We start from the raw sequence: 22,883 nt of genomic DNA on the forward strand, positions 1-22,883 counted from the left end.
CTGGTGTCCCTCTCCGTTTGTAAGTAGGATTCGTTTGTAACACTGTACAGCAGTTTTTTCCCTTTTTGAAGGTTTTACATGAATAAAAGCTAACCATTGTAAACACGCCTGACGATAGTAAATGGTTTGTTTCAACCCTCTGTTACTTTGTCTGGTTTGTTGAAAATAAGTACAGGCTGGATTACAAGGTGAAAAAAGGAGAGCCTAAGAAAAACAAAAAAAAAAATAGCAGGCACTACATCTAGGCCTTGGTGAGTTGCAGTTTAATACATTTTTGGGGTTTAAGTGCCGGTTCACATATGTGCGGCTGCGGAGATCGCATGTAATTTGGAGCGCACTGCTCCTTCATTACATGCGATCTCCTGTGCGGATGCGTGTTCAGCCATACACTTTATATGGCTGAAATTCGCACTGTACCCGCACAAGACGCACAGGACCCTTTTTTCAGCCGCATCAGGATCGGATCGCACAGTGGTTCACACTTGTGCGATCCGATCCTGTGCGAACTGTCAGATCGCACTGCGATATGCGATCAAGCTGGGGGGTGTCGTTAACATTTGACACCCCCTGCGTATCGCATATGGCAGTGTGAACTGCCAGATGTGCAGATGCGATGCGGGAACAGGCTGCAAATTCGCAGCCTTCCCGCATCGCACAAGTGTGAACCGGCACTTATACCACTTTTATTTTTTTTAAATGTTTAATAAAATTTTCCATACAAAAGTACAAAACGCCATATATAAGAACAATTTCTCTTTCGTTTATTGACAGGCACAGCTCCTGATCTTCATAACTATTGGTTTATACTGCCCCCTACATGAGTAGGACACTAGGCAGAAAAAGAGTCTGGCTATGCCTATGGGCAGTCCCAGGGTGTATTCTCTCTTTCTGCTATAGGTACTGAGTTTTTATTTTTCCTGCCTAGTCAGGAGTAAGGACCTAATTTCCTTGCTGGGATCTCTGGTCCTGGCAAGTTTTTTTCTTTTTAGATAGACATTTTTTCTCTTGGATTTTTTTTTCTGTGAGCTTTACAATCAACTGCCGGACTGGGCGACGGGCAGGATAATCTAGATCCAGTGGCCACCCAGTCTGGCCAGCGTGCGTGCGCATTTCTCTGCTCCATGCTTGGTCGGCTGCGAGATAGCCCTAATGGACGGGGGCTACCCTGCAACCTAAACGCCCGGTGAGGTCGCATGCGACCGGGTCTCGGCCAAAGTCACAGCGTTACTCCTGGCAGACAACCCCCCATTTCGATTGAGAGGGGTTCTTTCTGGAGCGGTGCCCACCCTGTTCCTGGTATGGTGAGTAGCTGTCCCCCCCTCTCCTCAGGAGGGTTTTGGGGTGGACGTGGGCCCCTCCTTGGGATGGTCGGACCCCTGGGTTCCCCTCCTTCCCGTCAGGCACCCACTTTTCACCTGTCCCCCATTCTTCTCCCCCCCTCCACTTATGCTGGGGCTGTTTGGGTTACATAGTTACATAGTAGGTGAGGTTGAATAAAGACAATAGTCCATCCAGTTCAACCTGTGTATGTGTGTGTGGCTGTAATCATCTCACATAGCCCTTAATGTCATGATCCTTGAGATGTAAGTCTGAGTCTTTTGAAAGCCACCATACTACCTGCAGAAACCACCTCTTGTGGTAGAGAATTCCACAATCTTGTAGCCCTGACAGTAAAGAACCTTCCTCGTTGCCTGAGGTTAAAACGCTTCTCCTCTAATCGCATTGTATGTCCTCGAGTCCTCATGCAATTCCTTTGAATGAACAGTTTTTTTTCTAAGCTGAGATCCCCATTAAGATATTTATAAATTGCTATCATGTCCCCCCTCAGACGTCTCTTCTCCAGGGCGAATAAATCGAGCGATTGCAGCCGCTCTTCATAGTTAAGGTCCTCCAACCCCCTAATCAGTTTAGTTGCCCTTCTCTGGACTCTCTCCAGCTCCAACACATCCCTCCTGAGGACTGGCGACCAGAACTGGACAGAATACTCCAGATGCGGTCGGACCAGAGTTTTATAAAGTGGAAGGATTATAGTCTTATCTCTGGAATACATCCCTTTCTTTATGCATGTTAATAATCTGCTGGCTTTGGCAGCTGCCGCTTGACATTGCATGCTGTTGCCTAATCTATCATCAACCAAGACTCCCAGATCTTTCTACATTTTTGATTCCCCCAAGGGTTCCCCTCCTAACGTGTATTGTGTTTTTTTGTTTTTAGTCCCCAAGTGCAAAACCTTACACTTCACGTTAAACCTCATTTGCCATGTCGTTGCCCACTCCGTTATTTTGTCCAGGTCATTCTGTAGGATATCTGCTTCATGCTGTGCAGTTATTGCCCAGGCCAATTTTGTGTCATCTGCAAAAACTGATAACGAACTACTGATCCCGTCCTCAATGCTGTTTATGAATAAATTGAACAAGGTTGGTCCCAGGACTGAGCCCTGGGGCACCCCGCTTACTACCTCAGACCAGTCTGAGTATGCGCTGTTTATTACCACCCTTTGGACACGGCCTTTTAGCCAGTTTCATATCCAAGAGCAAACCCTGCTGTCGATACCTGCAGACCTTTATTTTATAAATTAAGCGCTTGTGGGGAACTGTATCAAACGCCTTAGCGAAATCGAAGTACACCACATCCACTGGTCTGCCCCTATCTAGCTCACAGCTCACCTCCTCGTAGAATGCGAAGAGATTGGTTTGACAAGAACGCCCATTTGTAAACCCGTGCTGATTACTGCTGATGATGTTGTTGTCTTTAGCATACTCTACGATATAGTCCCTTATCATCCCCTCCAGAAGTTTACATATTATTGATGTCAAACTGACAGGCCTATAATTTCCTGGTATATGCCTCTCGCCCTTTTTGAATATTGGAATCACGTTAGCCTTCCTCCAATCCCCTGGTACATCTCCTGTCCTAATACTGTCAGCAAAGATCAGGAACAGTGGTCTAGATATAACCTTACTGAGTTCCTTGAGTATTCTCGGATGTACGCCATCCGGGCCTGGTGATTTGTTTGTGTTAAGTTTATCCAGCCTTTCCCTGATTTCACCCTCTGTTAGCCATAGTGGCAAGTCCTGTGTATTACTAACCATACAGTCATGGTCAGTGTACCCCTCCCTTTCCTGTGTAAAGACTGATAAGAAAAAAGCATTCAGCACGGTTGCTTTTTCAGTGTCCTCTGTAACCATCCTCCCATCATCATTAATTATGTGTGCAATATGCTCTGCCCTAGTTTTTTTGCTGTTGATATATTTAAAGAATTTCTTTGGGTTATTTTTACTATCCTCCGCTATTTCTCTCAAAGTTGATTTTAGCCATCTTGATTTCTTGTTTACTTTTCTTATTTGCCTCCTTGTATTGCTCGAAAGCCGATACTGTGCCCTCTGATTTATATTTCTTGAAGGCCAATTTTTTTCCCCTAATAAGTTTTTTAACGCTACGGTTTAGCCAGCCAGGTTTGGCTTTGTCTCTTCTAAATTTATTTCCCATAGGAATGCACTGCAAGATGCATTTGCTTAATATGTTCCTAAAGCATTCCCATTTTTTTCCTCTGTGGTCAGTGATCCCAAGGTTTGGTCCCAGTTTACCCTTTCCATCAATGAGTACAATTTTGGAAAGTTTGCCCTTCTGAAGTTTAGGGTTCTTATGTTCCCAACTTGCCTTGTTATATTGTTATTTATACTAAATGTGATCATCCTGTGATCGCTAGAGCCCAGGTTGTCCTGGACTCCTACCTCCAAGATTATGTCTGGGTCATTAGTGATCAATAGATCCAGGACTGCGTTTTCTCTGGTAGGGGAATCCACCAATTGTGACATGTAGTTGTCCTGTAAGGTTTCCGTGAATAGACGGGCCTTCTGTGAGTGTGCAGTCCCCTCATCCCAGTCAATGTCGGGATAATTGAAGTCCCCCAATATGATGACTGATCCCAATCTTGCCACTTTACCCAAAAGTGCTAAAAATTCCAGCTCTACCTCCTCCCCTTGGTTAGGTGGCCTATAGCAAACCCCCACAACTACTTTTCCCTTTTCTCCTTCCCTATGGAGTTCAACCCACACAGATTCTAAATCCATGCTCATCCCATCCGTAATGTCACTCCTTTCTATCGCCTTTATATTGTTCTTGACATAGAGACATACCCCTCCCCCTCTTTTTCCTACCCTGTCCTTCCGGTACACCAAATACCCTTGGATATTGGCCAGCCAGTCATGTGAGGGGTCGAACCAAGTCTCTGTTATTCCCACAAGGTCTATGTCATCCTCATGTGCTAACATTTCCAATTCATCCATTTTATTAGCTAGGCTCCTTGCATTAGCATATACCCATCTTAGTTTTACGGAAGTTAAACGTGATTGGCGGTTATGTCTATTCCTGTTCGATACAAACAGGAATGGTCTGGTCCACCTCCTGGGGTGGGGGCAGGTCACTATACTGGCAATGGGGGGGGGGGGTGCGCCGCCGGCGACCGCACAATTGGCTGTGCAGGGGGGGGGGCGTTTTTACCTGGTGGGCGATCCTACCCGGGCCCCCCATCCTGCCTGGGTCTGCCCTTGAGGCCTAGGGTCCCTCCTGGATCCCTGAAAGCCTTGTGGTGCTGCCATTAGCCTGTGTGTGGAGGCCATGTTTGTGTAGTCCGGCGGCCATTTTGCACTGGTTTGCCAATGAACATAGCGGCTATAACAGTAGAGCCTGGTAGGTGGCGATTTCAGGGGTGCGAGCCCCTCCTTATTCCCTGGTGCTGACTCATGGATCCTTTCACTTCCTGATCGCTGTCTGTGGAGTGCAGATTATTCTGGTGACTGCAGATGCTTATTTCTGCTGGGTGGTGAGTCTGGTTGGGTTGTCTCCCTCTCTGCTGAGGATCACTTGGTGCTTTGTGCGGGACGACTAGGTGGTGCTGTCAGCACAGCGAGGGTTGTCCTTTGCAGTGTTTTAAACCTTTTTTGTGTGGTCCCCCTGGTGACTCATAGAGTCTTTGGAGCACATCTCCCCTCTCTGAGGCTGTGGGGCCCTCCAGGTCCCAACCATCCATCGATGCACTGACGGCGGTCCTGGAGTCCTTTGTGTCTCAGGTGGAGGTGGCTTTCGGGCGATGGGCTAGCAAAAAGCTCACCCCGCCCTCCCCTGCCTCATCTGTCTCATCATATCCTGAATCAGATTCGGCTGCTGCGGACGTGGGTCACCTGCTGGATCTGCAACCACGTGCCCAGAATCCTCTGATAGTGAGGATGATTCCTCCACAACTGCAACCGTGCACAAAAAGGCGCTGGTGGATGCACTGATTGTATCTTTCCATGAGACCTTGAAGATTGAGGACACAGCTGCGACGGAGGTTGCAGGTTCCCATTGGCACTCACAAGCCATCCAGAGCGGCAAAGGTGTTTCCTTTCTTCGCCTATTTTTAAAACATTGTCGCTAAAGAGTGGGGACGACCAAAGCGTCCCTGTGGAGCCCCTAAGTGATTTTCTAGGTGTTACCCCTATGAGGTGTCCCTTATTAAGAAGTGGACTGTTCCACCTGTGGTGGACCCTCCGGTTTCCAGATTAAACAAGGCAACCATAATTCTAGTTGAAGAGTCCCCAGCCTTTAAGGATCCGGCTGACAGGAAGGTGGAGGCTTTGGCCCGCCAGATGTACACTCTGGCTGGTTTGGCACTGAGGCCGGTATTCACCATTGCCCTGGTGTCGCAAACTCTGACCGAGTGGGCTAAGCTTTTACGCCGTGACCTGCAGGGAGAACCGCTCCCCCCGCCTTTGCTGAGCTGGTGGACCAGCTGGTCCAGGGGCAGCACTTTATCTGTGATGTCTCTGTGGATGCAGCTCCCCTAGTGGCTCGGCTCTCTCCGTTTGGCCAGTGGTCCAGGCCAGACTTCTAAAAGGCCTTGACTGATTTACCCTTTCAAGGATATTGCCTGTTTGGAGCTACCCTGGATGACTTTATAAAAGGTCTCACAGGGGGGAAGAGTACCTTTCTTCCGCAGGCTGCTAAAAGCAAGGAACCTCGTTGTAGATGTGGGCCCTCCTTCTCGGCCTATAGGAAGTTTTTTTTGTCCCTCAGGATTGACTGACAAGGGTTTGAAGCCTCTCAGGGCCTCCAAAAGAACCCGGTCTGGCAAGCTAAGAGCGGGCTTCTCCACCCCCGCGGGCAAGGCTCCTTCAGCATGAAGGTGTGCCCTCACTCGTATCGGGGGGGGCGTATCTATGTGTTCGCTGGTTTCCGAACCCGTGTACTTCCCTGTTACAAGACGAGTGGGTCCACAAAGTAATTCGGTCTGGCTACAAGATCGAGTTTTGCTCTTGTCCCCTGGCAAGGTTCTTTCCTTCCAACTTGCGCCTTTCCCCAGACCGCTTACAGGGTCTGTTTGGGCCGGTACAAGACCTTTTACTTTAAGGGGTAATTGTCCCCGTTCTGACTTCGGAACGTTTTCAGGGTTTTTACTCTAACCTGTTTACAGTTCCCAGGAAGAAAGGCAAGATGCGTCTAATCCTGGACCTCAAGGTGCTAAACTGCTTTGTGCAGGTGCAGAAGTTCAGAATGGAGTCCATTTGCACGGTGGCGGCATCCCTGCGTCAGGGATTTTCTTGCCGCTATCGACATCAAGGATACTTACCTTCACATTCCGATATGTGCCAGTCACCAGCTCCTCCTCCACTTTGCTGTGGGAGAGGAGCATTATCAGTTTGTGGCTTTACCCTTTGGTCTCGCCTCTGCTCCTCGGGTCTTCACAAAACTGTTAGCACCGATGCTAGCTTTGTTACACCAACGGGAGATAGCGGTACTGGGATTCTTGGATGACTTCCTTTTGGGAGCGGAATCTCCTACTGTTTTGGTGGAAAATCTGGAGATCACCATATGAACTCTGCGGGAATCTGAATTTTCAGAAGTAGTCTCTGTTTCCGTCCACAAAACTGGACTATCTGGGTCTGACTCTGGACTCGGCCTTAGCCAGAATGCTCCTTCCTCTGAACAAACTCCAGAAATTGCAGGCTGCAATGTGTCTCCTGCTGTCCAGCAGATGGTCATCCCTCCGGACTTGCATGCGGGTGCTAGGCCTGATGGTGTCTACCTTTTTTGAGGCGGTTCTGTTTGCAGTTCCATACGATGTCCCTGTAAAAAGAGATTTTGGCCAAATGGAGAAGACGCCGCATTCTCTGGACAATCCGATCTGGCTTAGTCGGGGAGCAAAGGAGTTCCTGATGTGGTGGCCTAGTTCTCTGGCTTTCGTCTGGGCAAAAATTTCCTCCCCTTGTATTTGGACAGTGGTCACCACTGATTCCAGCCTGTTCAGGTGGGGAGGCGTCCTCGGCAAACATTCTGCTCAGGGGATCTGGACACTGGAAGAGTTGAGACTACCGATCAATGTCTTGGAATTCCGAGCAATCAGACCGTGTCTGGACCATTGGACAGATCGTCTTCAGGGATGCCCAGTGCACGTTCAATCAGACAATGCCACGGCTGTAACTTATGTCAATCACCAGGGGGGCACAAGCAGTGTCCTGGCAGCTCTGGAGGTAGCCGGCATTATAAGGTGGGCAGAAAGGTTCTTTCCAACCCTCTCCGCCGTACACATTCCTGGGGTGGAAAACTAGCAGGCAGATTACCTCTGTCCGAATGCTTTGGACCAAGGGGAGGGGTCCCTTCATCCAGAGGTGTTTCATCAGTTGGGTCTCTGGTGGGGCATCCCCGAGGTGGATCTGTTGGCATCTCGGCTCAACAGAAAGGTGTAGAGATTTGTGGCTTGGTCACGGGATCCTCTGGCGGACGCCACAGATGCGCTGGTGGCCCTGTGGGGGTCAGTATCATCTGATTTAAGCCTTTCCTCCTCTCATACTTCTGCCAAGACTTCTAAGCAGAATCAAGACAGAAGGGATTCCGGTCATTTTAGTTGCTGCCGGGCTTGCTACGCCGATCTGGTGTGACTGGTCCCTGGAAGCTTCCTCTCTGGGGGGATCTGTTGTCCCAAGGACTGATCTTCGTTCCTGCTTTACAGTCACTGGCTTTGACAGCTTGGCTGTTGAATGCCAGGTGCTGAAGCATAGAGGTTTATCCGAGTCGGTGTTTCCTACACTGTTAAAAGCTAGGAAATCCTACTTCTAAGATGATCTACCATCGTACATGGAAGACGAACATTGCGTGGTATGAGTCTCTTGAAGTTTGTTTCTCCCCCCCCCCACCCCCCTCGTGGCTGGGACCTTGAACTTCCTTCAACGGGGGCTTGAACAGAAATTGGCCTTGAGTACCTTCAAGGGTCAGGCAGTCTTCCTCCAATGACCCCTGGCCACACACTCCCTGCTTCGTACCTTTCTTACTGGTATCTGACATTTGGTTCCTCCAGTGCGGTCTCCGTTGCCGCCTTGGGACCTCAATTTGTTGCTTTCAGTCCTCCACAAGCCTTTCTGCCTCCCTTTGAGAATCTATGGGAGATTCCCTTGCTTACGCTGTCTTAGAAGTTGTTTTTTTTTTGGTGGCTATTACCACTGCACGCAGGGTGTCCGAACTGGCTGCGTTATCCTGTCGTTCACCTTACCTGGTGATTCACAGAGATAAGGTGGTTCTTCGCCTCTGTCCGTCGTTCCTCCCAAAGGTTGTCTCTGATTTTCATTTTAATGAACACATTGTGTTGCCTTCCCTGTGTCCCAGGCCTAAACATCCGAAGGAAATTGCCTTGCATGCCTTGGATGTGGTCTGGGCAATTAGGGTGTACCTTGCAGCTACAGAGTGTTTAAGGAAGTCAGACTCACTATTTGTGCTCACAGATGGTCCTCGTGAAGGGTTGTCTGCTTCCTCTACGACTATTTCCAGATGGCTCAGACAGACTGTGATTCAGGCCTATTCTATTAAGGGTCAGGTTCCTCCTTTCCCTGTTAAGGCTTACTCTACTCAGGCGCTTAATGCCTCCTGGGCCTTCCATCATCAGGTGTCAGTGACGCAGGTTTGCAAGGCAGCCACTTAGTCGTCAGTGCACACTTTCACAAAGTTTTATAAAGTGGATGTGTTGGCATCTGCGGATGCTTCTTTTGGCTGCAAAGTTTTGCCAGCTGCTGTTTAGAGGACCTGATCCTCTTTGAGGATGTATTGTTTTTTTCCGGTGAGCTCCAGTTGTTTTGGTTGAGCTCTTGTTAACTGGTTGGCTACTGTTTAGCCTTGGGAATTTTTTTTCTGTTCCCACACCTCATGTTTAACACTGCTTTGGGATGTCCCAATGGTTATGAAGATCAGGAGCTGTGTCCGTCAATGAACGAAAGAGAAAATGGGATTTTTGACTTGCCATTAAATCCATTTCTCTGGTGATCATCGATGGACACAGCACCCACCCCTCTGTGGAGTTGTAATTCTTCTGACACTGCTTGTAACTAAACTGAGTGCCTATAGCAGAGAGAGGGAGTATACCCCCTGGGACTGCCCATAGGCGTAGCCAGATTTTTTTTATGCCTAGTGTGTGCCTAGAGACAGTATAACCCAATGTTAATGGAGATCAAGAGCTGTGTCTCTGAACATCAGAGAAATGGATTTTACGGTTAGTCAATCTCATTATGACAGTGAAGGCATCGAGACAGATAACACAGCCTTCACAGTACAAAAAGTAGATGAGACAAGATGGCATGGCTTAAAATTAGTGAACAGATGTGGCACAACTGATACCAAAATGTCTGGCTTAACAAAGGTACATAACCATGGATTTTACCAAAGGATCAACCCGAGGAGTGGAAGCAGGTATATATTCAAAAAGAAAAGGTTAAGGTTATGAACATATTTCTCTATCGCTCATTGACAGACGTAGTCTTCTTGATTCTCAAGAGCTGGGTTATGTTGTCTCCGCAGGAGTAGGACTAGGCAGAATGACAAAACGTTCTGGCTCCACCCTAGGGGCAGTCCCTGAGGGTATATCCTCCCTCTCTCTGCTACAGGGAATCAGTTTTTTTCTGTCTAGTCAGGAGTAAGGACCTAAGTTCCTTGCTGGGATCTTTTGGTCCTGGCAAGACTTTTTTTCTTTAAGAAAAAGACATTTTTTAGGTAGTTTTCTCCAGTGTTTTTTTCCTGTGAGATCTTCAAGCAAAAATGCCGGACTGGGCGACACTTGTGGTCACCCCAGCCGGCCTACGAGCGCGCGCAGACCATGGCATTGCGCTTGGTCGGCCGCGACATATTCAAGTAAGTATGCGGGGCCGGGCGACGGGCTGGATGTTGAGATCCAGTGGTCACCCCGGTTTCTGCCTAAGAGCGCGTGCAGACCAGTGCGCTGAGTCGGCCGCGACGGAGTCCCAGCAAAGGGACTGACTTTGCGAGTTAAAAGCTCGCTGGGACGCCAGGTACCAGAGAGTCGAGGCGTCCACAAAACCCCCACCCCGGTGGAGAGGGTATTGTGAAGAGAGGGTGCCTATCGGTTCGGTATGGTGAGTAAACGTTCCCTTTTTTCCTCATTATGAGGCAGTATATATTATGGGCCCCTCCATATATGTCAGTATATATCTGATACTTACAAGTCCCCCTTGTAATACAGCATGTGTTTGTGGGAAGTGGACTTGGTTCAAGAGCTAACACTCTACCCAGCAGACTGTAAATTACAGCAGACATAGGAGGTATAATCCTACCTTATGTGCAGTGTATCTCTGTAGATCCATATGTCACCTCTTAGCAGAGTGCAGGTGGATGTGCTGGGAAGACGATATCGGCGGTCCGCCGCCATTTTGCCGTAGACCGAATGCATGTATGTCCTCAGGTCACGCCGGCCGCCATGTTTTTGGAGTCTTATGTCTCTTCTATGGGGGCGGCCATGTTTTGTGAGCCCAGCTACCTCGTGGAGGGCTGGGAACGCCGGAAGGCGTACACAGGGGGCGGAGCCACGCCTTCTGCCCGGGAAAAAAGCAAACAGCTCCTTCCAGTCTGTGTAAGACAGACGCTGACTGCAGTTTGTTGGAAACTGCACTGCATCGGTTGGTGAGCCTTGGGGGTCCCTCTCTCTCTCTCTCTGGGATCGAGAAGCAGGTACTCTGAGGGGCGCTATTGCGCTAGGGGGAGACACACACAAAAAAAAAAAAAAAAAAGTTTTTTTGTTTTTGCTGGCAAAGGTGTCCTGTATTAACATGGACCCTGCCACTCATGTATCTCCTCCGGATCCCCTCGAGGGGTCTGCGGGATCCTCCAGCACCCCATTGACAATTGAATCTTTGTCAGCTATTATGGAAACTTTTGTGTCCCGGGTGGAAGTGGCTTGTCAGGGACAGGGCGCAAGAAAGCGACCCCCGCCTAACCCCTTATTATCTGAAACTTCGGATTCAGACTCTGAGCCTATTTCTGCAGTTGCAGGTACTTCATCTGGTATTGGTGTCTCGGGTCCTGTCTCTTCAGACAGTGAGGAGGATGTTTCGGCATCCGCCATAGCCCGAGAGGAAGCGTTGGTAAACGCACTCATTGTATCTGTTCAAGAGACTTTAAGGTTACAGGGTACTCCATCGGAAATAGCTGAAACTGAGATCCCTTTTGGGACTAAAAAGCGCATCAAAGTGGCGAAGGTTTTTCCATTGCCCAAATGTTTTGGCAATCCAATCGAAGAAGAATGGCGTCTGCCAAAACGCACTTTTAATATTTCTAAACGCATTGACAGGCGTTATCCGTTTGAGGAAACCCTTATTAAGAAATGGACAGAACCACCTGTGGTGGATTCACCTATTGCTAGATTGAATAAAGCCACGGTTATTCCTTTAGAAGACGCTCCGTCTTTTAAAGATCCAGTGGATCGCAAGATAGAAGCTATGTCTCGCACCATGTTTTCCTTGATTGGATCAGCTTTCAGACCAATAATTGCTATTGGTCTGGTTTCGCAGGCTGTAACTGAATGGACCAAGTGGTTACGCCGAGACTTAGAAGAAGTCCCTCAGGCGGTATCAGATTTGTTGGAACAAATGATACAGGGGTTACAGTTTGTGTGTGATGCGGCGTTAGACGCCACTCCATTAATGGCGCGAGCATCAGTCTCAGCAGTGGTTCTCAGGCGTACACTGTGGCTAAAAGGTTGGTTAGCCGACCAAGGTTCCAAAAAAGCATTGGCTAATATCCCCTTTTCAGGAGAGCGTCTATTTGGAGCCAACTTAGATGAGATCATTAAGGATCTCACCGGTGGAAAAAGCACCTTTTTACCGCAAAATTTTAAAGGTAAAGGAACTCGTCAAAGACGAGGGCCTTCTTTTTCTGCTCACAAGAGGTTTTTTCGTCCAGCGGGTGAAAAAACTAAGTCCTCCAAAGCTCCTACAGGAGGCGTCAGGGGTCGTTGGTCGGGCAAGCAAAAGCCCGCCCCCTCCAGACCTGAAGATAAACCATCCAAAGCCTGAAGGTGCGCCCCCACCCATAACTGGGGTGGGGGGACGTCTTCGCCGGTTCCCGGATCCAGGGCTTTCCAGAATCCCGGACAATTGGGTTTGCGAAGTCATAAGGTCAGGGTACAAGATCGAGTTTCGATCTCTCCCACCGGCGCGATTCTTCCCTTCCAATATCCGTCTATCCGCAGATCGTTTAGAAGATCTGAGGAGAGCAGTCACAGATTTACTACAACAAGGAGTGGTAGTCCACGTTCCTTGGACAGAACGGTTTCAAGGGTTTTATTCAAACCTGTTTACAATACCCAGGAAAGAGGGCAAAGTGCGTCCAATTCTGGACTTAAGAGCACTCAATTCTTTCGTCAACATAAGAAGATTCAGAATGGAGTCCATTCGCACGGTAGCAGCCTTCCTGCATCCAGGGGATGTCCTAGCGTCCATAGACATCAAGGACGCCTATCTTCACATTCCCATTTTCGCAGGACATCAGCGTTTTCTACGCTTTTCCGTAGAGGAGAACCACTATCAGTTTGTGGCGTTACCTTTCGGTCTCGCCACGGCTCCGCGGGTCTTCACAAAGGTGTTGGCCCCAATGTTGGCACTTCCGCGCCAAAGAGGTATATCGATTCTAGGTTACCTAGACGATCTTCTGCTTCATGCAGAGTCTCCTCAGACCCTGCTACAAAACATAGAAATTACTATGATTTCTTTACAGGAATTCGGGTGGCTGGTGAACCAGCAAAAGTCATTTCTGGTTCCCACCCAGAGGCTCGAATATCTGGGTCTAATTCTAGACACAGTCAGGACGAGAGTTTTCCTTCCGGTAGGGAAACTTCGAAAGATTCAATCCGCAGTCCAGTTGTTACTGTCCAACAGCTGGTCTTCCCTTCGGACGTGCATGAGGGTTCTGGGGTTGATGGTGGCTTCATTCGAAGCAGTCCCATTTGCCCAGTCCCATACCCGAATTCTTCAGCAAGAGATTCTTCTCAGATGGAATCGGAATCCGGAATCCCTGGACAATCAGATACGATTGAGCAAACAGACCAGAGAGTCTCTGGTTTGGTGGCTTCGGTCTCCAATGCTCAGCCAGGGAAAGTCATTTCTGCCAATATATTGGACGATAGTGACCACGGATGCCAGTCTATCCGGATGGGGAGGAATTCTTGGTCAGTTATCTGTCCAGGGACTTTGGTCCCCGGAAGAATCCAGGTTACCGATAAATGTATTGGAACTGAGAGCGATCAGACTTTGTCTGATTCACTGGACCGAGCAGCTCCAGGGCAGCCCGGTTCGGATCCAGTCGGACAATGCCACGGCCGTGGCTTATGTCAATCATCAGGGGGGCACCAAGAGTGTCCGAGCGGCCAAAGAAGTGGCTTGCATTCTTCGCTGGGCGGAACGATTTGTTCCAACAATCTCTGCGGTGTTCATTCCGGGGGTGGAGAATTGGCAGGCAGATTATCTCAGCCGTCAGACCCTGGATCAGGGGGAATGGTCCCTCCATCCAGACGTTTTCCACCAGTTGTGCCTACGGTGGGGCACCCCGGATGTGGATCTGTTGGCATCACGTTTCAACAGGAAAGTTCAGAGATTCGTGGCTCGCTCCCGCGATCCTCTAGCAGAAACCGCAGACGCACTGATCGCCCCGTGGGGGCAATACCAGCTAATATATGCCTTCCCTCCTCTCGCGTTACTGCCAAGACTTCTTCGCAGGGTAGAGGAGGAAGGAATCCCAGTAATCCTGGTAGCTCCGGATTGGCCTCGTCGAGCTTGGTACGCCGACATGGTCAGACTGGTGGCGGACGTCCCATGGAGACTTCCTCTCAGGGAGGATCTACTGTCTCAGGGACCGATCTTCCATCCTGCTTTACGATCGCTGGCTTTAACGGCCTGGCTATTGAGACCCAGGTGCTGAAGGACAAAGGTTTGTCAGCTTCCGTTATTCCTACTCTAGTTGAAGCAAGGAAAGTGACTTCCAGAAATATTTATCATCGCACATGGAAGTCCTACATTGCATGGTGTGAACCTTTGGGGTTCCGTCCTCGGTCTTATTCGATTAGCCGAATATTGGCTTTTCTGCAACAAGGGGTTGAGCAGAAACTGGCCTTGAGTACTATCAAGGGTCAGGTCTCAGCATTAGCCATCTTCTTTCAGAAGCCTTTGGCTACTCATTCCTTGGTGCGGAATTTCATCCAGGGGGTGCGACATCTGGCTCCGCCAGTGCACGCGCCGTTACCCCCCTGGGATCTTAATCTAGTGTTGTCGGTTCTTCAGAAACCTCCCTTTGAAGATATTAGGGATATTCCTCTACCCACGTTGTCCCAGAAGGTGGCCTTCTTGGTGGCTATTACTTCTGCACGCAGGGTGTCAGAACTGGCCGCATTATCTTGTCGTTCACCATATCTGGTGGTTCATAGAGATAAGGTGGTTCTTCGTCCGAATCCATCCTTCCTACCAAAAGTGGTTTCAGAATTTCATCTGAATGAAGAAATTGTATTACCTTCCCTGTGTCCTAAGCCCAGTCATCCTCGGGAATTTGCTTTGCACTCCTTGGATGTGGTCCGGGCGATCAGGGTATACTTGAAAACGACAGACTCGTTTCGCAAGACGGATTCACTTTTTGTGATCCCAGATGGACCCAAAAAGGGGTTGCCTGCTTCTGCCGCAACCATTTCCAGATGGATCAGACAGACGGTAGTGCAGGCTTATTCTATTAAGGGTCGGGAGCCCCCGTTCCCTGTTAAGGCGCACTCCACTCGGGCACTTAGTGCGTCATGGGCCTTTCGCCATCAGGCGTCAGTGGTCCAGGTGTGCAAGGCGGCTACCTGGTCGTCGGTGCATACCTTCTCTAAACATTATAAAGTTGATGTAATGGCATCGTCTGATGCCTCATTTGGCCGCAAGGTTTTGCAGGCCGCAATTTGAGGAGACCAGTGGTCTACCTCGAGGGTTTTTTTCCGTTGGAAAAATTTTTCTTTAGCCTCATTCTTTGTTTATAATGAGCCTTTAAAACTTCTAGTTTGGCACCGGTTGGGCCTTCTAGATTGGATTTGATTTTGTCAATCCCACCCCTCATTTGTGGCACTGCTTCTGGATGTCCCAGCTCTTGAGAATCAAGAAGACTACGTCTGTCAATGAGCGATAGAGAAAAATGGATTTTTGTAAGAACTTACCGTAAAATCCTTTTCTCTTAAGCTCATTGACAGACGTAGTACCCGCCCCTCTATCATTGAGTTGGGTTGGGTTAAATTCTCTGTACTGCTTTAAACAGAACTGATTCCCTGTAGCAGAGAGAGGGAGGATATACCCTCAGGGACTGCCCCTAGGGTGGAGCCAGAACGTTTTGTCATTCTGCCTAGTCCTACTCCTGCGGAGACAACATAACCCAGCTCTTGAGAATCAAGAAGACTACGTCTGTCAATGAGCTTAAGAGAAAAGGATTTTACGGTAAGTTCTTACAAAAATCCATTTTTTTGTTTCAAGTCATGTAGGTTACTGATGGATCATATAGAATAAGTGTAATGCCTAAGGGGGAAGGATACTGTGAATCTGGGAACCAGAAAAGTCTCAGATCCTAATTTTTCCTCGGGTGTTGGCGAGTTCTGCACGCAGATACCAGTCTGTATAAAGAAGGGCATTATGTAGAGAGCTCTCTTCTGGAGAGAAGGAATATTCCATGAAACAACGCCATCTGGTAATAAAACGTTTTAAGGACTTACATTTTTGGTTGACAGTGTCCATTTTCCCCATGAGGAATAAGGTTTGAAGTGCTTTTTTCACCAAGACACTTAGAGGCGACTTGGGGTGCATCCAAGCCTGCATGAGAACTCTGTGAGCTATCCGAAGACAGATATGAACCCATTGAGGGAGAGAGAGGCAACCAGCGGAGTGTCGCAGCTGAAAAGGCATAGCATGTGGATCTTTGGGCAGGTCTAGATGCTGAATCTTCTCTTTATACTTTAGTACCTGATCCCAGAGGTAGAAATCGCTTGACAGGTCCATAGTCTGTGGAAAAGAGATGGACGGGGGGGGGGGGGGTGGTATACCAAGGACATGAAGAGAGAGAGGAGTCAACTTTGCTGTGGCGAAACGTTTTGTAGATTACCAGAGCCTTGCGCTGCCGCGTGCTTTCGATGGAATAGTCTGTGAGGAGTAGCAGTGGATGATCGTCAGAGTGCGACATTTTTGAAACCTGGCATGCTTGTCAGCATAATTAAGATATCTGACAATCACAAGCCGGGGCTTGCAGCATGGTTCAGATGGTTGATCAACACTATGGGCACCTTCCACTAGGCATGGGGTGCGTAGCCCTAGCTGTTCCGGGATAGTGGTGGAGCAAATGGTGGCGTGCATGGAAGAGGAATAGTATTCTGGGAATCCTATGATGTGCAGGTTGTTACGCCTGGAGTGATTCTCCAGATCGTCCACTTTTTCCTGGAGCTTCTTTTGCGCCTTGGAAAGCCTTGGCAATGGCAGCAGACACTGCAGCAGCATCATTTTCCAGAGGAGATCTGTACTTCTGTCTAGTCAAGTCTTTGGGCTTGAAGCTGGAGCTCTTTGTGAAGGTGCTCTAGCCCTACGCATGTGGTCCATATAGTAAACTTGGTTCATTTTAAGGTCATCACGAAGGACAAGGGGGCACTCTTTACATCTGGGTAAAGAGATATTGAAACTCCACATACATAAGGCCTTCTTAACAGTAAGAGCTGTGAAAATGTGGAGTAGCCTCCCTCCCACTTGTGGCCAGCTCCATAGATTGTTTTTTATAAAAAGGTCTGGTTGCTTTCCTAAACACACAAAATATAACGGATTACCATTTTTATAGGTAATGCACCAAGTTTGTTAATAATCGCAGTTGTGATGGGTTATTCTTCCCATCTACCTACACGTTGTTATAGACCTTACATTGCTGAAAAAACACCACTCCTTGTGGTGCTATATTATTAGATCTGTAATAACATCTTGAACATTTATATCCCAAGGTACCTTGGAGATCTTTTGCTACAATGCTCCTGAGCCTAGTTGCCAATATGCCTAAATGCGGATGCTCTCACTCTTCCCCCCAGCCTTGTCCTGCCCATGGTATCTGGGTCTAATTCTTCGTTTCCTATCCTTCAGCTTGGCTTTCTTGTCCCTGGCTGATTTCAAGTTCAGGAAGGTAATCCCATTGGCACTCCTCAATTGCTCCATGAGAATTTCTCTCAAGGTGTACTGGCAGACTCCTTTTGAGACTGCCAATGCCTGGTTGTCTCCATGCGAGGTCACTTGGATGCTCCTCCTCACGACATGGGGAGGTTAGCCTTCATTAAGTAGACCCCCTTACATACGTTCTGTAGATGTTGTGGCACTTGCTTTCCTTTCTCACCAAACATCTTCAGTTGCATGACTGCTGTACAGACTTTCTCCCACAGATCTCCCAGCATCTAAAATTCCCTGATATTCATGAGTTAGACCCTCTTGGTTGCGTGCCGCTCTTTGATGCGGGCATACAAATTTCTCCCCCCACACTGCAATCTATCTTGTTAGATAGTTCTCATAAAGTTTGATGGGGAACCTCAGGAATATTTTCCTATTACTCATCCTGCAACTTTTTATGTTTTTAATCTGCAAACACCTAGCCCTTTGTACCTTTTCCTGTCTTGGTTTGGACTTGTATATCCTCTTCATAACACCTTGACTTTCGCACTCTTTTTCAAGAAGTTGCTCTTCCTTGGCGCCTGTTGCAACTCTGTCCCTCTGGGACCTTCCTCATATTATGTTACCCATGCAGAGCTCTCCCCTATATTCAAATGGGTTACCCCCCTGAAAGGTCCTCTATTAGAGCAGATCCTTGTTCTCTCTATTGCCATGCCAGCTGTAGGTCTGCCTTGGCTCCTCCTCCTTGGGAGCCATTGCTTTTTCTTACACAACGTGAGAACAAATTATCCTGGAAGTCGGTCCTTCTTGCTTCCTTGGGGCTCTTCTTTGGAAATGTCATTCTCCCTCCCCATGCCCTGCTTTGAAGGCTTGTTAAACACTTAACCTTAGGGGTGTGGGAAGGGCCATAATCTATAGCGGCCTGCCGCGTCTTTTCTTGGGAACGGACTGCTCTTTAGTTTCCCCACAGGACGGTCCTCTATCTCCTTGTGCACTTGACTGTGACTGGATAGTTATTTTGCCTTTTTTTTTTTTTTTTTATGGTTTGTCCTCAGGGAGTGAGGGCCTCTTTCCCTACCTGAGCCCATTTTTACAGCATCTAGCATTTGTTGGTTTTTCTCAGAAGTTGCGTGACCACCACCTGCTTCCCTCTTTTGGTTTTCAAAATTGTTTTTAAAAGGTGGCTGTTTTGAACCTTTACTGATCCATGCTTTGGAAGCAAGGCGATTCTGCTCTCATCTGTCTTACGGTTCATTGACCCCTGTTTTTTCATTTTGATTTGTTGCTGCTGTTTAGACTGGTTTGTTGCTCGCCCCTTGAATTGTCGTGTCTGATGATCTAAGACTCAATTTCTGTGTCCTGTACTATACAATTAGGCAGTGGCGGCTGGTGCTCAAAATATTTGGGGGGGGGGGGGCACAAACAGAAAAATGTAATAGGCATTGCTTTGCGGCAAAAAACGCTGTAAAAATTTGCGTGACTTTGAGGTCGTAAAAGTGTGAAAGGGGCCTTCAGTAATTAAGGTATAGTGTGCCCCCTTTCAATGCAGAGTGACCAGCGTGCCCCCTTTCAATGCAGAGTGACCAGCGTGCCCCCTTTCAATGCAGAGTGACCAGCGTGCCCCCTTTCAATGCAGAGTGACCAGCGTGCCCCCTTTCAATGCAGAGTGACCAGCGTGCCCCCTTTTAATGCAGAGTGACCAGCGTGCCCCCTTTTAATGCAGAGTGACCAGCGTGCCCCCTTTCAATGCAGAGTGACCAGCGTGCCCCCTTTCAATGCAGAGTGACCAGCGTGCCCTCTTTCAATGCAGAGTGACCAGCGTGCGTGCCCTCTTTCAATGCAGAGTGACCAGCGTGCGTGCCCTCTTTCAATGCAGAGTGACCAGCGTGCGTGCCCCCTTTCTATGCAGAGTGACCAGCGTGCGTGCCCCCTTTCTATGCAGAGTGACCAGCGTGCGTGCCCCCTTTCTATGCAGAGTGACCAGCGTGCGTGCCCCCTTTCTATGCAGAGTGACCAGCGTACGTGCCCCCTTTCTATGCAGAGTGACCAGCGTACGTGCCCCCTTTCTATGCAGAGTGACCAGCGTCTTTTTGTTTTCAAAATTGTTTTTAAAAGGTGGCTGTTTTGAACCTTTACTGATCCATGCTTTGGAAGCAAGGCGATTCTGCTCTCATCTGTCTTACGGTTCATTGACCCCTGTTTTTTCATTTTGATTTGTTGCTGCTGTTTAGACTGGTTTGTTGCTCGCCCCTTGAATTGTCGTGTCTGATGATCTAAGAATCAATTTCTGTGTCCTGTACTATACAATTAGGCAGTGGCGGCTGGTGCTCAAAATATTTGGGGGGGGCACAAACAGAAAAATGTAATAGGCATTGCTTTGCGGCAAAAAACGCTGTAAAAATTTGCGTGACTTTGAGGTCGTAAAAGTGTGAAAGGGGCCTTCAGTAATTAAGGTATAGTGTGCCCCCTTTCAATGCAGAGTGACCAGCGTGCCCCCTTTCAATGCAGAGTGACCAGCGTGCCCCCTTTCAATGCAGAGTGACCAGCGTGCCCCCTTTCAATGCAGAGTGACCAGCGTGCCCCCTTTCAATGCAGAGTGACCAGCGTGCCCCCTTTCAATGCAGAGTGACCAGCGTGCCCCCTTTCAATGCAGAGTGACCAGCGTGCCCCCTTTCAATGCAGAGTGACCAGCGTGCCCCCTTTCAATGCAGAGTGACCAGCGTGCCCCCTTTCAATGCAGAGTGACCAGCGTGCCCCCTTTCAATGCAGAGTGACCAGCGTGCCCCCTTTCAATGCAGAGTGACCAGCGTGCCCCCTTTCAATGCAGAGTGACCAGCGTGCGTGCCCCCTTTCAATGCAGAGTGACCAGCGTGCGTGCCCCCTTTCAATGCAGAGTGACCAGCGTGCGTGCCCCCTTTCAATGCAGAGTGACCAGCGTGCGTGCCCCCTTTCAATGCAGAGTGACCAGCGTGCGTGCCCCCTTTCAATGCAGAGTGACCAGCGTGCGTGCCCCCTTTCAATGCAGAGTGACCAGCGTGCGTGCCCCCTTTCAATGCAGAGTGACCAGCGTGCGTGCCCCCTTTCAATGCAGAGTGACCAGCGTGCGTGCCCCCTTTCTATGCAGAGTGACCAGCGTGCGTGCCCCCTTTCTATGCAGAGTGACCAGCGTGCGTGCCCCCTTTCTATGCAGAGTGACCAGCGTGCGTGCCCCCTTTCTATGCAGAGTGACCAGCGTGCGTGCCCCCTTTCTATGCAGAGTGACCAGCGTGCGTGCCCCCTTTCTATGCAGAGTGACCAGCGTGCGTGCCCCCTTTCTATGCAGAGTGACCAGCGTGCGTGCCCCCTTTCTATGCAGAGTGACCAGCGTGCGTGCCCCCTTTCTATGCAGAGTGACCAGCGTGCGTGCCCCCTTTCTATGCAGAGTGACCAGCGTGCGTGCCCCCTTTCTATGCAGAGTGACCAGCGTGCGTGCCCCCTTTCTATGCAGAGTGACCAGCGTACGTGCCCCCTTTCTATGCAGAGTGACCAGCGTACGTGCCCCCTTTCTATGCAGAGTGACCAGCGTACGTGCCCCCTTTCTATGCAGAGTGACCAGCGTACGTGCCCCTTTTCTATGCAGAGTGACCAGCGTACGTGCCCCCTTTTCTATGCAGAGTGACCAGCGTACGTGCCCCCTTTTCTATGCAGAGTGACCAGCGTACGTGCCCCCTTTTCTATGCAGAGTGACCAGCGTACGTGCCTCCTTTTCTATGCAGAGTGACCAGCGTACATTCCCCCAATGCAGAGATCAGCGTGCGTGCCCCCTTTTACCTGGAGCAGCAGCGGCGGGCGGCTTCTCCTCAGTCCCAGTGATCGGCGGCGCATCTTCTCCAGTCCTTCCGCTCCCGCCTCCTGCTCGGCCAATGGCATGGGGTTTGCCCTGCGGCCAATCAGGGGTATGGGACGCGCTTCCTGATTGGCCAGGAGGAGGATCGGTGTGACAATAGCGAATTTTCATTCGCTATTGTCACACAATGGGTGGGCTCGAGACACACTGCACTGCGCCCCGGGTCCACCCTTTGCATCGCCCTATTAGAGCCTCTGGCTCTAATCAGGTGATGCAAAAAAAAAAAATCCCCATTGAACTCCATGCGTCCGGCGCCCCTGCATGCAGATTAGGGGGGCGGCGCCCCTGTGCCCTAAGTACACCGGCCGCCACTGCAATTAGGATAATAGGAATTTTGGCTTTCCCTATAAATTCTACCCCTTTGTTTACAGTACAGGACACAGGTCTCTCCCCTCTTTTCTCTGTGATCTCCCTATTGTATGATGATAAAAAAAAAAAAAAAAAAACTGGGGCCTCGTGGTGTGAGCAGGGTTATATGGGTACATTGGGATATGGTCCCAGCAAAGCTTTTTCCCCAGTGTCTAATTTCCTGAAGGTAGCAGCATATAATTCATAGTCTTGAGAATCAATCCCTGCTTTCAGGCAGTGTAATATGCTTTCTCCCAGCCCTAGAACTGCTAGTTTTGCTGGACAACTAGCTTGATCTTCTGTAGAGAAGTGGAAAAAAAACAGATAATAATGATCAGATCAACAAGTAATAAGTACGATTATTACCTATTTGGATGATCATAGAGGAGTCGTTAGATGTACTGTTAAGTGTTTAGTAATAGGGGGCTGAAGAGATTGGTTTGTAGGATAATAAATGTGTATCCTAGATGTGAAGACTCCAGTGCTTTTTCCCTGCTCATTGCTATGCCTGACATGGAGTACAAATTCAAAACGGCCAACAATAGTCTGTGTAAAAGGGAAAATATGTCACCTAGGATTTACCATATATTTTCAGTAGTTTTTTAATATTTAAATTTGGTTCTTGGTTTTTATGTGATGTTTTTTTCTGTACCATTCCCTGTGTTTATAAGGTGACTGATATGCAGTTGCTACAAAGTCACCTGTTAAAATTTGATATCAAATTAGTGAAAGCAGTTAGTACTTTGTTTTGAGAACAGCTTTTTTTTTCTACATTTGTTGCTTGCTTACTTGATATGCCTTAAGCATCTGCAGCATTTTCCAAGTATATTTAAAAATACTGAATATTGATTTAGATGGCTCTATATGCCTGCACATTCTTATTCCTTATAACTAGACCAATTTATTTTGACGTTGGGATAGCAAATGTTTATTATCTTTCTATACATAACCAGCACCCTGTTCTCCCTTTAATTAATCATTTATTCAGTTCTGTTAAACTAGGGTTTCTACCTTGGTTTAAAAATGTCAGTTTTATTAAAGAGTAGTTAAATAGCTTTCTTTTAGTCTTGCACTTTACCTTCTATTTTTTGTATACTAGGATTGGATGAAAAGTCTTCAGGCATTTTGCAGCTTACGGAAGACAACACAAGCCACATCCAATAAGCGTCTTCGACAGGTTTGTATTTAAGTGAATATCG

At 48.5% G+C, this 22,883-nt stretch overlaps 1 protein-coding gene across 4 annotated transcripts in view; it reads left to right on the top strand.

Annotated features, from left to right (window-relative positions):
* RASA1 (RAS p21 protein activator 1) overlaps positions 1-22,883 on the top strand; it is a 371,358-nt gene that overhangs the window by 160,057 nt on the left and 188,418 nt on the right. For all 4 annotated transcript variants that reach the window (XM_082265664.1, XM_082265665.1, XM_082265666.1 and 1 more), the window contains exon 13: positions 22,784-22,861. In XM_082265664.1, coding sequence (XP_082121790.1) covers positions 22,784-22,861 — 78 coding nt within the window. The remainder of the gene's footprint in view (positions 1-22,783; positions 22,862-22,883) is intronic.

This window comes from Pelophylax lessonae, assembly GCF_965119305.1.
Source record: "Pelophylax lessonae genome assembly, chromosome: 1".
Classification (NCBI taxonomy): Eukaryota; Metazoa; Chordata; class Amphibia; order Anura; family Ranidae; genus Pelophylax; species Pelophylax lessonae.